At 32.8% G+C, this 17,815-nt stretch overlaps 1 protein-coding gene across 4 annotated transcripts in view; it reads right to left on the reverse strand.

Annotated features, from left to right (window-relative positions):
* Window positions 1-17,815, reverse strand: part of LOC140451498 (venom dipeptidyl peptidase 4) — a 63,242-nt gene that overhangs the window by 28,228 nt on the left and 17,199 nt on the right. For 3 of the 4 annotated variants that reach the window (XM_072545337.1, XM_072545338.1, XM_072545339.1), the window contains exon 2: window positions 4,214-4,361. In XM_072545337.1, the coding sequence (XP_072401438.1) occupies window positions 4,214-4,361 (148 nt within the window). Of the gene's footprint in view, window positions 1-4,213; window positions 4,362-10,192; window positions 10,330-17,815 lie in introns of those variants that run through there. The other variant, XM_072545335.1, reaches the window with a different exon arrangement.

Below are 17,815 nucleotides of genomic sequence, written 5' to 3' on the forward strand. Positions count from 1 at the left end.
CTCGATCAGGTACATTTTCCTAGAAATCTGTTATATAAACAAACCATTGATATTTTATTATTGACCCAAAATTTTATTATAGAATGGTTTAGTAATAGAATAATATCATGGGTAGTACCATGAAATTTTAAAAAAGGCACAAATAGGCGGAATTTACAAAAAAAGGCAAAAAGTGCAAAAAACAATTATAATAGGCAAAATAGGCAAAAAAGGCATTTTGCCTATAATCCGAGCTTTAATGATAACTCTCTAAAATTACGAAAATGCGTAGAATACAGTTGAACTTCGTTTTCTGATGAATAATCAATAAATGTTATTATATCGTCGAGATACGAACGATCTCGATTTTAGGTTCATAACTTCATCTGATATCTCACTTTCAGTCATGATGTTATACCCAGTGTCACCTTCGTCTACTTCTAGTCATATTAAAACATCTTCCTTAGCTACATGTTCTCCACCATTATTATGTATTGTCCTACAGAAATCAGTAACTTCCAAGCCTTATAAATCTACCTCTGCATCTTGGCCATCAAACAAATCCTTTCAGCCATTTTTTAATGTTAATAGTAACTTCATTACTTTTGTTTTTATGAAATAACTCATTTATTTTCCGTTCCCTTCCCTTCTATTGTTTTTGTGTAATAAACATCGTTTTACCTGAGTAGTAAATAAACCTTGATAACAATACACTCGTTTTACTAGTATTTTGTTTTTTTTATTATTATATTAATTTCCCTTTATTCTACAATATTTAAAAGACCTGGCAACGCTGTAAACTTCCGTGGAAATACAATTAAGTAGCTGCTTAATGATGTGTAATAGAAATACTTTCTTGTTTTTAAATATAATATATTCTTATCATTGTAGAGTATAATGAACTGGGTTTTTTTCAAAGTAGTAAATTTGGGAATTCCCTTATCAATGTACAGAACACATGTTTTATCTTTGGTTTGTTTGCAAATGTTTCCAATATTGTTCTTATAGCAACGTATAGTAAATATTTCTCAATTGCATTTCTAATATCAGATTTGTTTATTATATTGTTCTTACGATAACCGCCAGTTGTTGGGAGCGCTGATAAACAAATTAAACATAGATAAATTAATCATATTTCCAGATTGCTTCATTAATATTATTTCTCTCATTTTATTTACTAGAGTAACATCAATCACATTTAACCTTTACAGATTTTTTAAAAAGTATCATTATACTAACACCGTGCCATTGAAATTTTTTGTATTAGATAGCATTACCGTCAATACATTGGTGATTTCTCAAAGACAGTATAATTGACGATATTATTTTTTCTTCTACTAACATATTATTCCAGTCGTCAGAGAGTTTACCCCTAAAAATTATACGAACAATCTGAATTTTGCAGAGAATATTAATTTTGGGACCCCAAAAAAGATGCAATAAAGTTTACCACTTTTACCTCCGGGCTTGCCCCTAAAACCCCACTCGCGGGGGGTAAAAACACACAAAAATCAATTTACTAAGAATCTGTACAGCGTAAAAAAAATGTTTCAAATAAAAAATGTAGCTGAGATAATTTTAAATAAAAATGTTTATTAGAATTTTTGTGTAGAATGAACCGTTCTCTTAGAAACAACGCTTGAAGTGACCGTCGATTTTGCATGTCAGTTACTTGCGCGAAATCAATGTTCAATAAAATTTGTATCGGCTCGACGGTAAAAATTCTAGATCTTTTGATCCAAATGTCCTATCAACAAAAATCAAAATGCGTTTTAAAGGCAAAGAGTGCAGCTTTTATATGCAGTTTTTGTATTTTGCCGAGAATAAACTGAGTTTATACGAAGGTGTTAAACAAATTAACGTGGCCCGATTTTTGCCATTTTTTACGATTCTCGTGACATCAATAAAATTGATCACTTTCATTGACCAGTTATACTAAAATTTCCATTTTTAGAGATCAAGCTTTCTAAACTATTTCTGTTTCACAATATAAACGATCACACGTCACGGGAAATGCATCTAAGAAGACTGTTTTGGGTGTAGTTTGTTGCAGTAGTTTTTTTCCTTTGAAAAACGTACTATTGTAATTGAAACAAAAAGTTTTAAATGTTTTAGGTAGGTTATTGTGTGAAAGTTTAAATCCAGCGTTTTTAAGCATATTTCAAATGCCTCACATTCGTTGCCAAAACTCAGAACTAAAATTTCATGCTATAGGTTTTAAAGGTTAGGCTCTAGTAATCGAAACTTTATAGTGACCAGTCAATGAAAGAAATAGATTATATTGATCTCGTAAGAATCATAAAAAATGGCAAAAGTCGCGCCACGTACACCTGTATAAAATCTGAGTTTATTTGCGGCAAAATACAAAACTGCATACGAAAGCTGAACTCTTTGCGTTTAAAACGCATCTTGATTTTTGTCGATAGGTCACTTGAATCAAAAGATATCGAATTTTTACCGTCAAGAGTCAAGATAATACAAATTTTATTGAACATTGATTTCGCGCGCGTAACTGACATGCAAAATCGACGGTCGCTTGTGGCGTTGTTTCTAAGAGAACGCTTCATTCTATACAAAAAATGCTTATAAACATTATTGTTTAAAATTACCTTAGCTACATTTATTATTATATATAACGAGTTTATTACAGCTGCCGCCGTTTCTCGCAACCTAGCTTCCAACGCTTGCGATCGTTCCAGTCATCTACTTGTAGACCCCTATCTTCCATTGCACCTTTTACTTCTTGTCTCCACGATCTTCTTGGTCTTCCCTTTTTCCTGCGGTTGGTGGGGATCCACTGTAACATTCTCTTTGGCCATCGTTGATCATTCATCCTTTCTACATGGCCATACCATTTTAGCCTTTTGCATTCTATAGTTTTCAGGACGTCAATGTCTATGCCCATACGCTCCCTGATTTCAGTATTCCTTACTCTATCTCTTCTAGTGAGTTGGCAACATCTTCTCCAATAATTCATTTCCATTGCTTGTATTTTGGATGCGTCATTTTTATTTATTACCCAAAGCTGTGAACCATATGTAGCAATGCTTTCTATGATTCTTTTGTATATCCTAATTTTTGTGTTTCGGGTGATGTGGTTATTCCAAAGTATACTATTCAGTTGACGTATTGCTGAATTTCCTTGACCAATTCTAGTAGCTATTTCTTTTGGATTCCGACCATTGTTTGTAATGTTTACACCGAGATATTTATAGCTATCAGTATTTTGAATTTGTTTGCTTCCTAGTTCTAAGTGCTTTCCTTCACCTCCCACTACTACGTACTCTGTTTATGATGGATTAATTGATAAGCTCCACTTAGTATATTCTTCATCTATTTTTCGTAACATGTAGTGGATATCATCTTAATCTTCTACAAGTATAACTTGGTCATCAGCAAAATGCAAGCTGTACAGTGTATGGTCTCCAATTTTAACACCCATAGGTTCACATTTTCTTTTCCAAATATCCAAAACCCCCTCCAAATAAATCTTAAAGAGTGTATGTGCAATGCAGCAGCCTTGGCGAAGTCCTTTGGTCACTTTTCTCTTTTTTGTCACTTTTTGTCCAATCTTTATTACACTCGTCATATCATCGTACAACTCCCTTACAGCATTAATGTAAATCGGTGGAATATTCTTGTCTTCTAGCACCTGCCATAGCTTGGCTAATGGGACACTGTCATACGCTTTTTGAAGATCAATAAATACTATGTGTGTCTTCATATTATGTTCCAAACGCTTTTCTATTGTTTGTTTTAGGCAGAACACATTGTCTATACAAGAACGACCAGTACGAAAGCAACTCTGATCTTCCTTAGCTACATTTTTTATTTTAAATATTTTTTCTACGGTATACAGATTCTTGGTAAAATGATTTTTTTGCGTTTCTACCCCACTGCGAGGGGGGTTTTAGGTGGAAGCCCGGAGGTAAAAGTGGTAAACCTCTTTGCATCTTTTTTGGCGTCCTAAAATTGACATTCTCAGCAAAATTCAGCTTGTTAGTATGATTCTTAGAGGTTCAGTGGCATTTTCGTCTCTGACGACTAGAGTATATCGAGTTTCCAGAATTTTCCTTCCTCTGCTATAACATATCTTATAGCTTTTTGCCAATTTTCAGATGAAATTTTAGATATTGAGTCATTTAATAGTCGAAGAATAACTTCAAGTTTAACTGTGGTATTGTTGTATTCCATTTCATAGAAAACAATTATTTTTTAACCGCCCTTTACTTACCTGAAATCCATGATCCATTAAACGAAAGCGCTGAATATGTGTGATTTAAGAAATCATCTAATTCAAATGGCTGTCGGTCGATTTCTTTAATACTTCTTTGTTGAGTTAATGCAACAATACCTAATACAATTACTGTGAGAATGGCGACCTAAAACAAAAATATTTATGTATATGTTATGTGATAATATATTATGTTATGTTATGTATATGTGTTTATAGTAATGTATATTTAATAGGTCAACGAGGAAGAAGAAAATCGTTTAACCGTGAAGGTAATTTGTGAATTTATTTCCGTTGCTTTTATTTTCTGTTTTGAAATTTCTGGAAACTTTAAATTACGAAACGGTTGCCGATGTGAGCTCATAATTAACTATGTTAGAAAAAAAGGATTCCATATGAAGTAGAACAAGTTTTGAAGTTCTATAGAAACACCAAATCTTTGTCAAAACGAGGCTCATGGAGGATTACGCTGCAGAAAATTGCTGATAAGTTGTTTACTAATGTCTCTGTCACTGAATATATCACCAAGTACAGAGAATCCTATCTAAAACTTATCATCTATCTATCTATATGAGGATTTTTACAGCTGTCGCCGCCTTCCTTCTTTCAGCCAACGTCTCCAGTCCTTTCTGTTTTGCCATTCTCCATCTCTGAGGTCTCGTCTTTCCATGGCCTCGTCCACTTCATCAATCCATGATCTTTGGGGTCTACCTTTTTTCCTCCTTCCTATTGGGCTCCAATCCGAAATCTTTGCTATCCACCTTGTATGATCTGTTCTTCTCACATGTCCATACCAAATTAAACGTTTTTCTTCGATGTAGCTGAGTATTTCTTGTTCTACTGCCATTTTTCGTTTTATCTCCTCATTTCTGATGCGATCCATTTTTGTCACTCTGCAGCTTCTTTTCATGAACTCCATTTCAGTTGCTGTGATTTTGGACCTTTTTCGTTTATTTATTAACCAATTCTCTGCTCCATAGGTCATTATACTGCGTACCAAGGTGTTATAAATTCTCTTCTTTGTATTTCTGGTAATCTGTCTATCCCACAGTACCCCGTTCATTTGTTTAATACATGATCTTGTCTGTGCTAATCTGCTGGTTATCTCTTGCTCGGTGGTTCCATTTTTTGAGAGTATGAATCCTAAATATTTGAATTTGTCAGTGCCGTTAATTTCCCTGTTATCGTTCATTTCCAAGTTTCTCGCTAGTTCTTGCTCTGTTGTTAAATATTCGGTCTTGTCTAGATTTATTTTCAGTCCATTTTTTCGGAGCATATAGCTTCAAGATGAAGAAGATCTGTGCTATATGCTAAAACTTATCGAAACAGCTAAAAAACGGTACTATCAACATCGCCTAGAAAGCTCGGAAAGTATTGTAAGAGAAACTTGGTCCTTAATAAACGAGCTTCAAAATAAAATAAAAACTAACACAGCTCTAACATTTTCACTTTCAAATACCCCAGAGTAAAAATATAACATCAACTGTTTTGCCACAACAAGATCCCATATCCTGTCTTCCCAATTCTAAAAAGGTTTCAAATTCAATATTTGTAAGACCAGTTGATAATTATGTACCGATCCAAACAATCAATATTATCAAATGCAAAAATGCAAATCTTCCTGTAGTATTGATGGACTATCCATAAAAAGTTTCTCAAATCCCCCAAAAGATGTGTTGGAAGTCCTGATCTCACATATTAAAGATTTCTTTGAAAAATATATTGCCAGAGTGCCTAAAGACAGCCATTAATATTTCTTTTCTTAAGGGTGGTAAAAATCGAATGTTTGCAACTATATACCTATTGCCTTACTACGGTACTATCCAAAATTATTGAGAGAGTTATAAAACCCCAATCTATGTCCGTTCCCATTAACAACAACATTTTATCACCTGGGTCCTTTACTTTTCCTTTTCTTTATGAATGATATCACTAATTTAAAAAACGATGGAAAAATTTTTCTTTTTGCTGATGGTGCCAATATCACCTGGAGAAACTCTAATACTGCAAGTCTTCAAGCAAATATAACTTCCTATCTACTTTAAAAAAACCTGGTCCATTTCTAATTTACTCTCTTTGAACGTGGATAAGACAGTATATAAAGGATAATGCTACTAATCTGCTTAAATCTGTAAAATTTCTTGTTATTGTTATAGACAGCAACCTTAAATGGTCCCTTTACATCGATTGGTTAAGTAAGAAACTAGCCACAGCCTGCTATTCAACAAGATCTGTTTCAAAGGAAATTAATTTAGCATCTTCCAAAATAAACTATTTTCCTTTGTTCAAGTCTCATCTTCAATATGGTCTTCCTTTGTAGGGTTCTAGTAGAACTGCCCAATCTTATTATTGTTATTATCTTATTACTGTTATTTTTAAATTACAAAAAAGAGTAATACGGTATCTGTTTGACCTCAGAAGAACAACATACTGCAGAATCTACTTAAAAAATCACTGAATTTTAACGGTTTCTTTTTAATTTATTTTAGAAACTGTTTGCTTAATTCGTAAACACCTACATGTTTTTCCAGCAAGACCTAATCATGACTACTCCACCAGAAATTCAACCTTTGATGTTTATTTAGAGATCCTGTCCACTGAGTTAGTAAAGAAATCTAGATTATGTTCTGCAAAATAACTATACAACCATCTCCCTTTACAACTTCAATCTGCAATATCTTTCCCCAAATGACAAAATGACAAAAGCCTATCTATATGAAAAAGTGTAATTCAGTGGAATAGTTTTTTTAATAAATAATTAAGAAATTACAGTACCTTTATGAATAAGTGACTAAAACTAAAATGTAAAGTATTTTTATCTATGTTTGGATATTATATTGAGCAACTTCAACTTACTAGTCCCTAAGGTTTTATTATGCAATTTGCGATTTATTTAAATTTTACAATGGATCGTTTATTTTGTTATCTTCTATCCTGTGATATTGACGATTTATGTAATTTCAATAAATTGTAGTTGTTATTGTTATTTTTTGATATTTTGTAAGCTTTGTCCATAAAATTGTACAAATTTCATTAACAATAAAACATATTTCTATTCTAGAAATAAGCTGACAGATTATTTCTTGAGTTATCTCATCTCAAGCTACTTGTACCTAGTGCCAAAGTGCCGCTACAATCTGAGAAGGATTGGATAAACGAAATAATCTTCTTCTCAAAATATTCCAGACGTATTCCATGGGCGAAAGATCGAAAAATATGGGGACCAAGTTAACAAATCGACATAACTGTCTTCAAAATGGATCAACGTAATTTTGGCTGTACGCACGTTATGTTGCCACTGATGAACAAAAAACTTTACTTGTTGCCAAAAGAATTAGTTTGTTTCCGCCATTCCATAATGCCAGTCGTGAGGTGCACTTATCTTTCCATAAAAAAATTGAGGAATCGTCTTTTAACATGTCGCCTTCTTATCCTTGCACAGCTATTATACATATATCCGAACATCACTACAATTTATCACTAACGACAATGGTACTCCAGTGTCCAAAACTTCTTATCCTTCTGCAATAAGCCATCCATGATCTTCAAATGATTGGTGGTCATTGATTGAAAGTGGGCCCCAATAGACGAAATAAAACTGGCCATAAGAAAAGCTAAGAATAACAAATCTCCACGCGAAGATTGTGTAGTTACTGTTGCAATCAAAATCGGAGGCACTTGTCTATTTTATTTAAAATGTGTCTTTTGGACAGTAATATACCCGACAAATAGCACAATGCTGAGGTAATTCTATTATACAAAAATGAGGAGATCCCCATGAATTAGAAAACTACAGACCTAAGTTTTCTTAGTCACCTATACAAACTTCTTACAAGAATAGTAACGACTCTGATTTCTTCCAGCCAACTTGATAGAGCAAGCGGGATTTCGTACCGGATTTGGAACAAATGATTACCTACAGAGCATTAAAACGGTAATAGAAAAGACTCTCGAATACAATCGACCACTCGTTCTGGCTTTTGTAGATTTCCATAGAGCCTTTGACACGATATAATTAGACAAAATCCTGGAAGCACTACAACCATGCAGCATTGACTACCGATATACAAGGTTAATTTACAACACATACAAGAACGCAACTATGCCGGTGAAACTACATAAAAATACGGATCATATCCCAATCGGCAGAAGAGTCCGACAGAGTGATACCTTATTGTCTAAACTGTTTACCGTAGTACTAGAATATGCTTGTAAAAAACTTAACTGGGAAGAGAAAGGCCTGAACATTGACGGTAGAATATTTTTGACTTTTTGAGAATTTATGACAAACCTAGTACTTAGCGGAAATATCAATGTTGGAGACAACGAAAAAGAGCTGGTGGGAAAATACATATACCTTGGATACGAAATAAAGATCACAAGAGACAACCAAACATGCGACCTACGAAGAAAAATAAACTTAGCATGGGCAGTCTATGGAAAAGACATATTTAAAATCGATATACCAATTTATTTAAAACGTTAAACATTTGACCAATGTGTGTTGTCTGTGATGACCTATGGTGCCGAAACTTTGACATTGATGGCTACAACTTCTAGAACGCTGCAAATAGCTCAGAGAAAAAATGGAAAGGTCAATTCTGAGTATATCGATTCGTGACTGAGTTAGAAATGAAGACTTAAGACGAAGAACAAGAGTTACCGATGTGATTTCCCGAATTGCCATACTGAAATTGAACGTCGCCTGAATCAGTGATGAAAGGTGGACGAAGAGATTGCTTGAGTGGAGGTAAGACAAAAGAAATAAAGATAGACCCCCTACTCGTTGGACTGACGATCTCAAGAAAATGTCAAGAAATTGGACGAAAAGTGCTTAAGATAGAGCACAATGGACAAACATGAGGAAAGCCTATGTCCAGCACTGGACGCAAAGGGCTCAGTGATGATGATGATGATGATGCATTACATAAATAAATATTAATGTTATTTAAAATATTTCTCAGTAGTCCAGTAAGTGTAAACTCGACCTTCCTAGCTTGCATAAATATTGTGAAGCAGTAACCTTGTAATATCACGATTCCTCATTGAATGGGCCTATTAAAAGTCGGGCAGACAAGCGAACGGGGTAAATCATTGTCAAACATTATTAATCATTGTTAATCGTCGTTTATCTTAGTTAAGCACATTTAATACGATTATCAAATAAGTTTGTCATCGTCCGGTTATAATGTACATGTGATTATAATGAATTGTAGATTTCGTTGGTTGACAATTTGGTTGACAGATTGGTTTACAATTGGCTTTGTGGACGTAAAGTGGTCCTGTAGAGACAAAAAGCGATCTTGGTGTGGAGCTGTTCTTCAGACACGTCTTGTACCTCTAACTCTTTGTGTATGGACTTCCTGATTCAAGTTACCAAGACGATCTAGGCATAATGAACAGATTTAAGTAGCTTTTTACGTATTGTACGATGATCTAATGCTATGGTTAAAAAACCATAGCATTTTTGTACCAGGGTTTTGGGGTTTTGTTCCAGGAAATTAGTTGTTATAAATTTAGTATTACTTGGTGTTCTTTTTCAGAACTAAAGAAAATAGAGTAGGCGAAGACTTCTTTCTTCTTACATTATATTATAGAAAATGTACTACAAGTATAGTGGAGATAAGAAAAAAACAAAAACACCAGAGCTAGTGTTAATAAAGACTAAACAAGAGCTTTAATCTTTAAATATCCTAAATGAATAAAATAAATAATGAAAGAAAAGTATAATATGAAGAAAATATGAAGAAAATTCTATATCATAAAACTATATCATTCTATTAAAAGATATATCGATCAAAATAATAAAAAATGGGTCAAATACCCAAAATTATAAATAATTAGTAAGAATTTTGATTATATTAAAGATAAATATATATTGTTGTATTCATTATTGAAAGTAGTTGTCCAAAACGATATTACTACGTACTCAAAAAACATACTTATATATAGTAGAAAAAAGGATTCGACGTAACTTACTGCAAGTGCAATCCATTTTAGATGCTTTACACTAAATTTCCTCAGTTTATCAACATTTATTAACATTGTTACTTAAGCAGCTAACGTGCTAACTCTACTGATAAGGGTACATTATCGTGGTAACTGTTTAAAAATGTTTTTAACATAATAAACTTGTTATTTCTATTTGCTGATTATTTAAAAATAAATATTTATTCTATTTTTAAGGTTTTATATTTATACCTTATAAGAGTAATTTAAATTTAGTGTTATAGTGTAAAATATGAACAGACACGACAATCAATTTTATATAATGCATTTGAATTTTGAAAGCAGCGTTTAACAAATTTTCTGCAGAGAATATTTTTAGAAAATAATTCCCTGGGTTAGTCTGGTACTTTATATCATACACTTTCTCCAAACTATATAATAGGCTGCTGATAACTAAAAAAATGCAGCTGAGGTTTTGAGTTTCCTTTGAAATTATACCTAAATGTATGTGGCGAATGGTATGATTTGATCTGTATAGGCTCTAAACACAATTAGGGTTTAAACCCAGTTTATTCAACAGGAATTATCTCGAGAAGAGTCGCGTGCTGATTCTGTTAATGACTAGCCGTTTTAGTAGCTTTTTAAGATAGCTTGTTAAGGAAATTAAAAGGCTTAAACATCAGAATAAACCTAGGAAGTTCTGCAACAGCAAAAGAGATAATTAAATCATTATTATAAGTGGCTCGACAATCCGTTGTGGATCTTGGCCTGCTCACAAAGAAGTCGCCACTCCTGTCGATTCCTGGTAACTTTCCTCCATCTTCTAACCCTTAGAATCTGTAGGTCTTCTTCCACATCATCAATTCATATCATTCGTGGTCGTTCTCTGCTTCTTGTGCTCTCTGGTTTTAAAAATGTTAATCTCTTCGTGTATTCGCAATCTAACATTCTAGCAATGTGTCCAGTGTATCTAAGTCTCTGCACTTGAACAAATTTCACAATATCTGGACCTGTGTATAACTGATATAGTTCAAAGTTGTATCTTCGACGCCATAGCCCATTTTTATTTACGGCCCCAAAAATATTTCTAAGAGTTTTTCTCTCAACAATACCAAGAAGCCTTTCATCATTTTGAGATAAGGTTCAAGTTTCAGCCCCATATATCAAAACCGGTCTTGACCCCATATATCTAAGCGAAGAAAATTAAATAAAGACTTGTGAAAGCAGAGAATTAAGAATTCTTGGCAAAGAAAATGAGGTGAGATAGCCTGAGTATTTCAAGGATCTTCTTCTTAGTCGTTAACCTGATGCAGGTATCGTGATATCATGAAGCTATTAACTAAATTTCCCAATGTTCCTCCACGTTTTTCTATCTTCTCCATTCTAGCACATTCTGACAATGGAGCGCCAATGGTAGCAACAATATGGTCCGTGTATCGTGTGGGAGATCTACCTCTATTTCTTTTGCCTTCTACTTTTCCCTGGATGGTAAGTTTTTTAAGACCATTTCTTCGAAGCACATGTCCAAAATAGCTTATTATTTGTTTTGATATTTGTGTTCTTAGTCTTTTCTTTATGTTTAGCTGGTCCAGTATGGATTCATTTGTTCTTCGGGCCACCCATGGTATTCTTAGCATTCGTCTCCAGCAGTACATCTCAAATACATCTATGGTCTTTTTGTCCTTTCAAGGATCTACTGGACGTTAAAGGCAATCTAATTGTCCTACATTTTTGCTTTCGTTTATTGAAGCATATTGTAAGATTTATCTTGAATGGTATTGTCGATGTATAACAGCAGGAAAGAATAATAGTTTTTTTGTATTTTAAATTGAAGCCTTCTAATTTTCTCTTCGGTAATAGATGACGTCGTCTTAGGTTTTCTTGATCTCCAGTGGCGCACCTAGAATTTTCCTGTGGGGGAGTTCTGGTTTTTTTATGCTACCTCCATTTTAAGTCCTTAAAATTTGTGAGCAACAATGGAAAATAGTGCCCTGGAAGGCGTTTAATCCCCAAACTCCCCTCCTGGGTGCGCCACGTATAAACAACAAATAAATATTCGTTTAATTATACCAGAAATAAATCTACTGTAGCTATGTGTAATTGAATCATATTCGTCCTTCACCTTTAAAGAACACTCAAGAAAGATAAAAAGTGGAGCAGACATACTACTTGAAATATATTTAATAATTATAAAAAAAATTAAACATACAATAATATTAATTAATCTTTATAGTGATATAAAATGAACCTCTTGAACATATGGTTTAACAATTATTATGAAAACTCAAGAGATATTATTCGCGACAATCGTGGTGTACCATGGTTAACAACCTTTTTAAATGTCAAGTTCAATAGGTTTATACTCGTCGAGAGTTTCCACTTAAACGTAATTTTTTAAATTGATTATAATGATATGCTGATAAACAAAAATATTGAACGAATATTTGTAATCTTTTTACATTGTAAATTTATGTTTTTTAATAAAAAAAGAAGGGACACGTCATTCGCTCTTATCATGATCAGTATCTTTACTTTTATCACTAGGTGCGGTTGGGTTAACTACTTATGTTCATATTTTCTTCTTTCTACATTTTACTAGAGAAGGAAAAATACTTTACATTTCGGGAATCGTTCTCAAACATACATTAAATAATTTTTTTGTTACTTCTTAAAAAATTCTTTAAATAAATTAATTTTATCTAACTCTTGTCAATCAACTTTGTTTTATCTTCATTATTAGCGAATATATTTATGGAAGATGCAGATGCAAAAGGGAGATGCAGTTATAGTACTGGGTGCTATTAACGCCCATGTAGTATCAGACCAAAGAGATCAACTATAGACCAAATACATATGAAGGGTACAGGGGAAAAAGGAGGAATGTTACTTTTGTTTAATTTTTCAGGAGAGCATTTTCAAATTTATAAGATTAATATTAAAGATATATTTTGTTATATATGGTAATCTTTTTAAAAAAATCATACGTTTCGTATGTTTACACATTAGTTTAAAATTTTTTATGTAATTTCGATAGCGGTAGAACACCACATTGTAAGAAATACCTAAGAAACACACTTTCGGTGATTAACAAAAGGGAATGTCTGTTGTTTTAAGGCATCTTCTTCTTCATGTGCCTTGTCCGTTCCGAACGTTGGCAATCAACATGGCTATTCTTACTTTGTTTACGGCAGATCTGAATAGTTCAGCAGATGACAATCCGAACCATTGCCGCAAGTTTTGGAGCCACGAGTGTCTTCTCCTCCCTGGACCCCTTCTGCTGTCTATTTTCCCTTGAACGATTAGTTGTAGTACTCTATATTTATTATGTCTCATAACGTGACCCAAGTATTCCAACTTTCTTTTCTTTATACTTATTCCTACCTCTCTCTCTTTACCTATCCGGCGTAGTACCTCTTCATTGGTCACGTGCTCAGTCCAGGATATACGTAATATACGTCGGTAAGCCCACATTTCGAAGGCCTCTACTTTTTTCATCAATGTTGCGGTCATTGTCCACGCCTCCATTCCATATAACAAAACCGGGAATACATAACATTTCAGAAGTCGAATTTTGAGAGGTAGGGTGAGGCTTTTAGAGGTGAAAATTTGCTTCATGCTAGTGAACGATACTCTTGCCTTTTCTACTCTTATACGTATTTCCTTCGCTTGATTCCAATTTGAGTTAACTGTTGTTCCCAAGTAGATGTACGAATCCACGTGTTCAATTCTTTCATTGTCTAATATCAGTTGCTGTGGTGGTTGTTTGGTTTTGCTTACTAACATCCATTTGGTTTTTGTGATATTTAGTCTGAGTCCGTATTGTGCACTTATTTTTTGTATCTTACTCATTAGGCAACTCAGTTCCTCCATGCTACTTGCTAGAATCACAGTGTCATCAGCATACCTTATGTTATTAATTATTTCTCCATTTATCTTTATGCCTTCTGTGCTTTCCTCCAGCGCTGTCTTAAATACTTCTTCTGAGTATATATTAAAGACAATAGGAGACAAGATACAGCCCTGTCGTACCCCTTTCTTGATCTCAATTTTATTGGTCAATGTAGATCCTACTTTTACTTTAGCTGTTTGGCCCCAATAGAGACTCGCTATTGTTCGAATGTTTCTATAGTCGACTCCGATCTTATGGAGAACTTCAATTATCTTTTCGTGCTTTACGTTATCGAATGCTTTTGCGTAGTCTATAAAGCATATGTACACGTCTTTGTTCATATCTCTGCAGCGCTGGATGAGTACCTGTAGACTAAAAAGTGCTTCTCTTGTCCCAAGAGAATTCCGAAACCCAAACTGCGAATCTCCAATGTTATCCTCGCATTTATTACTTATTCTGTTGTAAATAACCTTGGTGTATGCCTTCGAAATGTGGTTAATTAGACTTATCATCCGATGTTGATCACAAGACTTAGCTTTTGGTTTTTTCGGTATGGCAACAAAAGTTGACTCTAGCCAGTCTTCAGGAAACTCCCCGCTGTTATAAATATTGTTAAAGAGTCTGACGAGTGAGTCTAGAAATTGACTGTTTGTTTCGCACAGCATTTTCAATACTTCCCCAGATACGTTATCGTTGCCTGGTCTTTTGTTATTTTTAAGACCCTTTATAGCATATATAAGGCATAGTGAATTTAATTTAAGAAAAGCAACAAAAATAAAAGGATAATACAATTTTGCTTAGTCCGTATAATAATAGTATAACAATTGCATATAATCCAACTTGTTCTCATTCAACATGTGATAGTGCTGTGAAATACTCCTAAGCATTATTTGTGCCATATCTGGACAGGTGCACAACGTCATCAAATTTTGCCTTCGAAATAATAATCAAACCTACAAACAGAATACTTAGTTCCCAATACTACTACAATAATTTTTTACCATTTCGTACCTTCATAAAGATAGCCTGTGAGTTCAAACTCATTGTCGTGCAAGTTAGAGTGTTTTGATATTGGACGGCGGTTTGCGATTACTGCAGACTCAAAAGACCATTATATCAATTTCGGTAATAAATAAAACGAGAGTGCGATTTTACAATCTTGGCTTCTCGGAGAAGTCTAGTTTTAAAGGGGCACTTCTTGTTGTAAGTTTTGTTCAGGTGGTTTGACTATTTCCAAAATAGCAGCTGATCTACCTCTATTACAATAAAAGGAGAATTAGATTTTGAGCATTTTATTAATAGTTAGCTCCTCTGGTAAATATATATATTGGAAGAGTCTGCAAAGCTGTAATGGACTTTTCTGTCTTTAAACGAACTAATGTGGTTCTTTACTGCTTCTCTTTATTTTTTGAGAGTTTCCTAGGTCTTGAAGAATGCTTTCCTCTTTGATCTCTTGGAAACACGCCAAATTATTTTAAAGATTTTTGAAGGACCTCCATATTTTTCTTGGTTATAACACGGATGGCCATAAAGCTTTAAAGCAAACCTGAACTTCTTTTATTGTATTCTCATCATTTATAAACCATACTCTATAACTATATATGGCATCTTTAAATTTAGCTTTCTCTTCTATTTGATGTGAACGTCGGTTTTGAATTCATTGTGAGGTAATTAGACCACATAAATATGAGATATGTTCATTAACAGAACACATTAAATTAAATTGCTTCAAAATACTGTCTTCAGAAACATTTTGAAAACATTGCAAGCTTTTATATTGACAGTCAGGCCCGAAACATGACTTTGTAATCTAACTTTTTTAATTTCATTAGTCATGCGGACAAATGGTTTTCTTTTCGTACTTAACTTTACATTTGCTGAAAAACATCAAAATTTGTAACATCATAAAGAGAATCAGACAAAAAAAACATTTTAAGTATTGACAAATTACCTGTACAGCCATTTGAAAATGGCCTTTGTTTTCTCAAATGGGATAAACAAATTGTTTAAAAACTACTTGACCTATTGCGCCCACTTTTTTGTTATAAATTGTGTTTTAAATGTTTTTATTGTTTATTTTAATAATTATAAACAATTGAACAACATGCTTACTTTCGAGTATAATTTACAATAACTTTTTTGTTTATAAACATCTTTTAATTTAGAAAATCTCATTTTAAAGAGTAAGTACTTTTAAGAAAGTCGTGTATTGAACGTTTTTATAAACTGTGTAGTTTTTTCACAATATTGAAATGAATGAAAAAAATCGAATTTTTTGCTTAAATGTCATGACACAGTAAAAGTTTTGATAACCACGAGATAATATGCATTTTCTATTGACTTCCCCCAAATATTCCAGTTAAAAAATAGCGCTCAGTAATTTTTCGATTTTTCAAGTGATTTTTCGGCTTCGTTTCACGGAGTAATAAACTATAAACAACTTATAAATTTAATTTAATTTAATTATTTATTTCTTTGGATAGAGAAAACAAAAAATTAGTGTTATTGGTTGATGTAGATAACTGACTTACTTGATTTATACAGTCGTATAATTGGTATATTATTGTTTATTGAAGTTATACTTGTATACTCGCGCTCCACGTTGGAAATTTGTATGGGAGTGAATCTGTGAAATCATTACATATGTAAGATAATGAGTAAGAGAGAGACAGAAGATATATTTTCTCTCTCTTCCTCTAAAAATGTTCCTTTTGTATATATATTTAATATTATGTATATTATATATGTATATACATATAATATTATATATAATAAAATATTTATTAATATTATTATTTATGTGATATGTTTTGTATTATTTATTAAATGTTCATAATTATATTAGTCTTTTGTATTTTAAAATAATAATCTCAATAAATCACTGTATGACCCAGAACTGTCAATTTTGAAATACGTAGGTCATGTCCTCGGTAGTGTAGTAGTCAGTATCCCTGCCTGTCACGCGGGAATCCGGGGTTCGATTCCCAGTCAGGGAGGACTTTTTTATTAATATTATTACATGGTAAAACAAACATAAATATGCGTAAGTAGAAAAGTTATGTATATTATTGTCATTTTTAAATACTTATGAATATTGCATTTTAATTTGTATTGTATTATTATATTGAATTATGTTGCACTGTATTGTAGTGTATTTTTTTTATGTATATTATTGCCATTTTTAAATACTTATGAATATTGCATTTTAATTTGTATTGTATTATTATATTGAATTATGTTGCAGTGTATTGTATTGTATTTTTATATTAATAACAAAATAAACAATGAATTTTAATGCAGAGTATGTGTAAAAAAAATTTTGCATTCAACTCCTTTCATACATATATGAAAATAAATTGATTCAATCCTTCTTTTACTATACTCCTATTACAGGACAAATGTTTATTAATTCTTAGCAAGTTGTTATTAATTATATTTCTCTTTCTGCTGTCTTACCTATAGCATTACATATGTAATGATTGTGCAGATTGACTCCCAAATAAATTTGTAACGGCGAATGCGTGTATAGAAGTGTAACTTCTACCGGCAGTCCCACTGGACCGCCACACCCGTTTTTTTAATATTAAGCTATATCCCTAACTTATGCCCGCAGTTTATATATATAAAACTTAAAAATAATTTAAATGGTATGTACAATATTTTTGGCTATGACTGTACATTATTTATATTGATGTATTTAACAGTTTTCAATGTCCGTGATTGTAAGAATGTATAAATTTTAGTTAGTACCTGAATAATGTTAA

This window comes from Diabrotica undecimpunctata, chromosome 9 (genome assembly GCF_040954645.1).
Source record: "Diabrotica undecimpunctata isolate CICGRU chromosome 9, icDiaUnde3, whole genome shotgun sequence".
Taxonomy (NCBI): domain Eukaryota; kingdom Metazoa; phylum Arthropoda; class Insecta; order Coleoptera; family Chrysomelidae; genus Diabrotica; species Diabrotica undecimpunctata.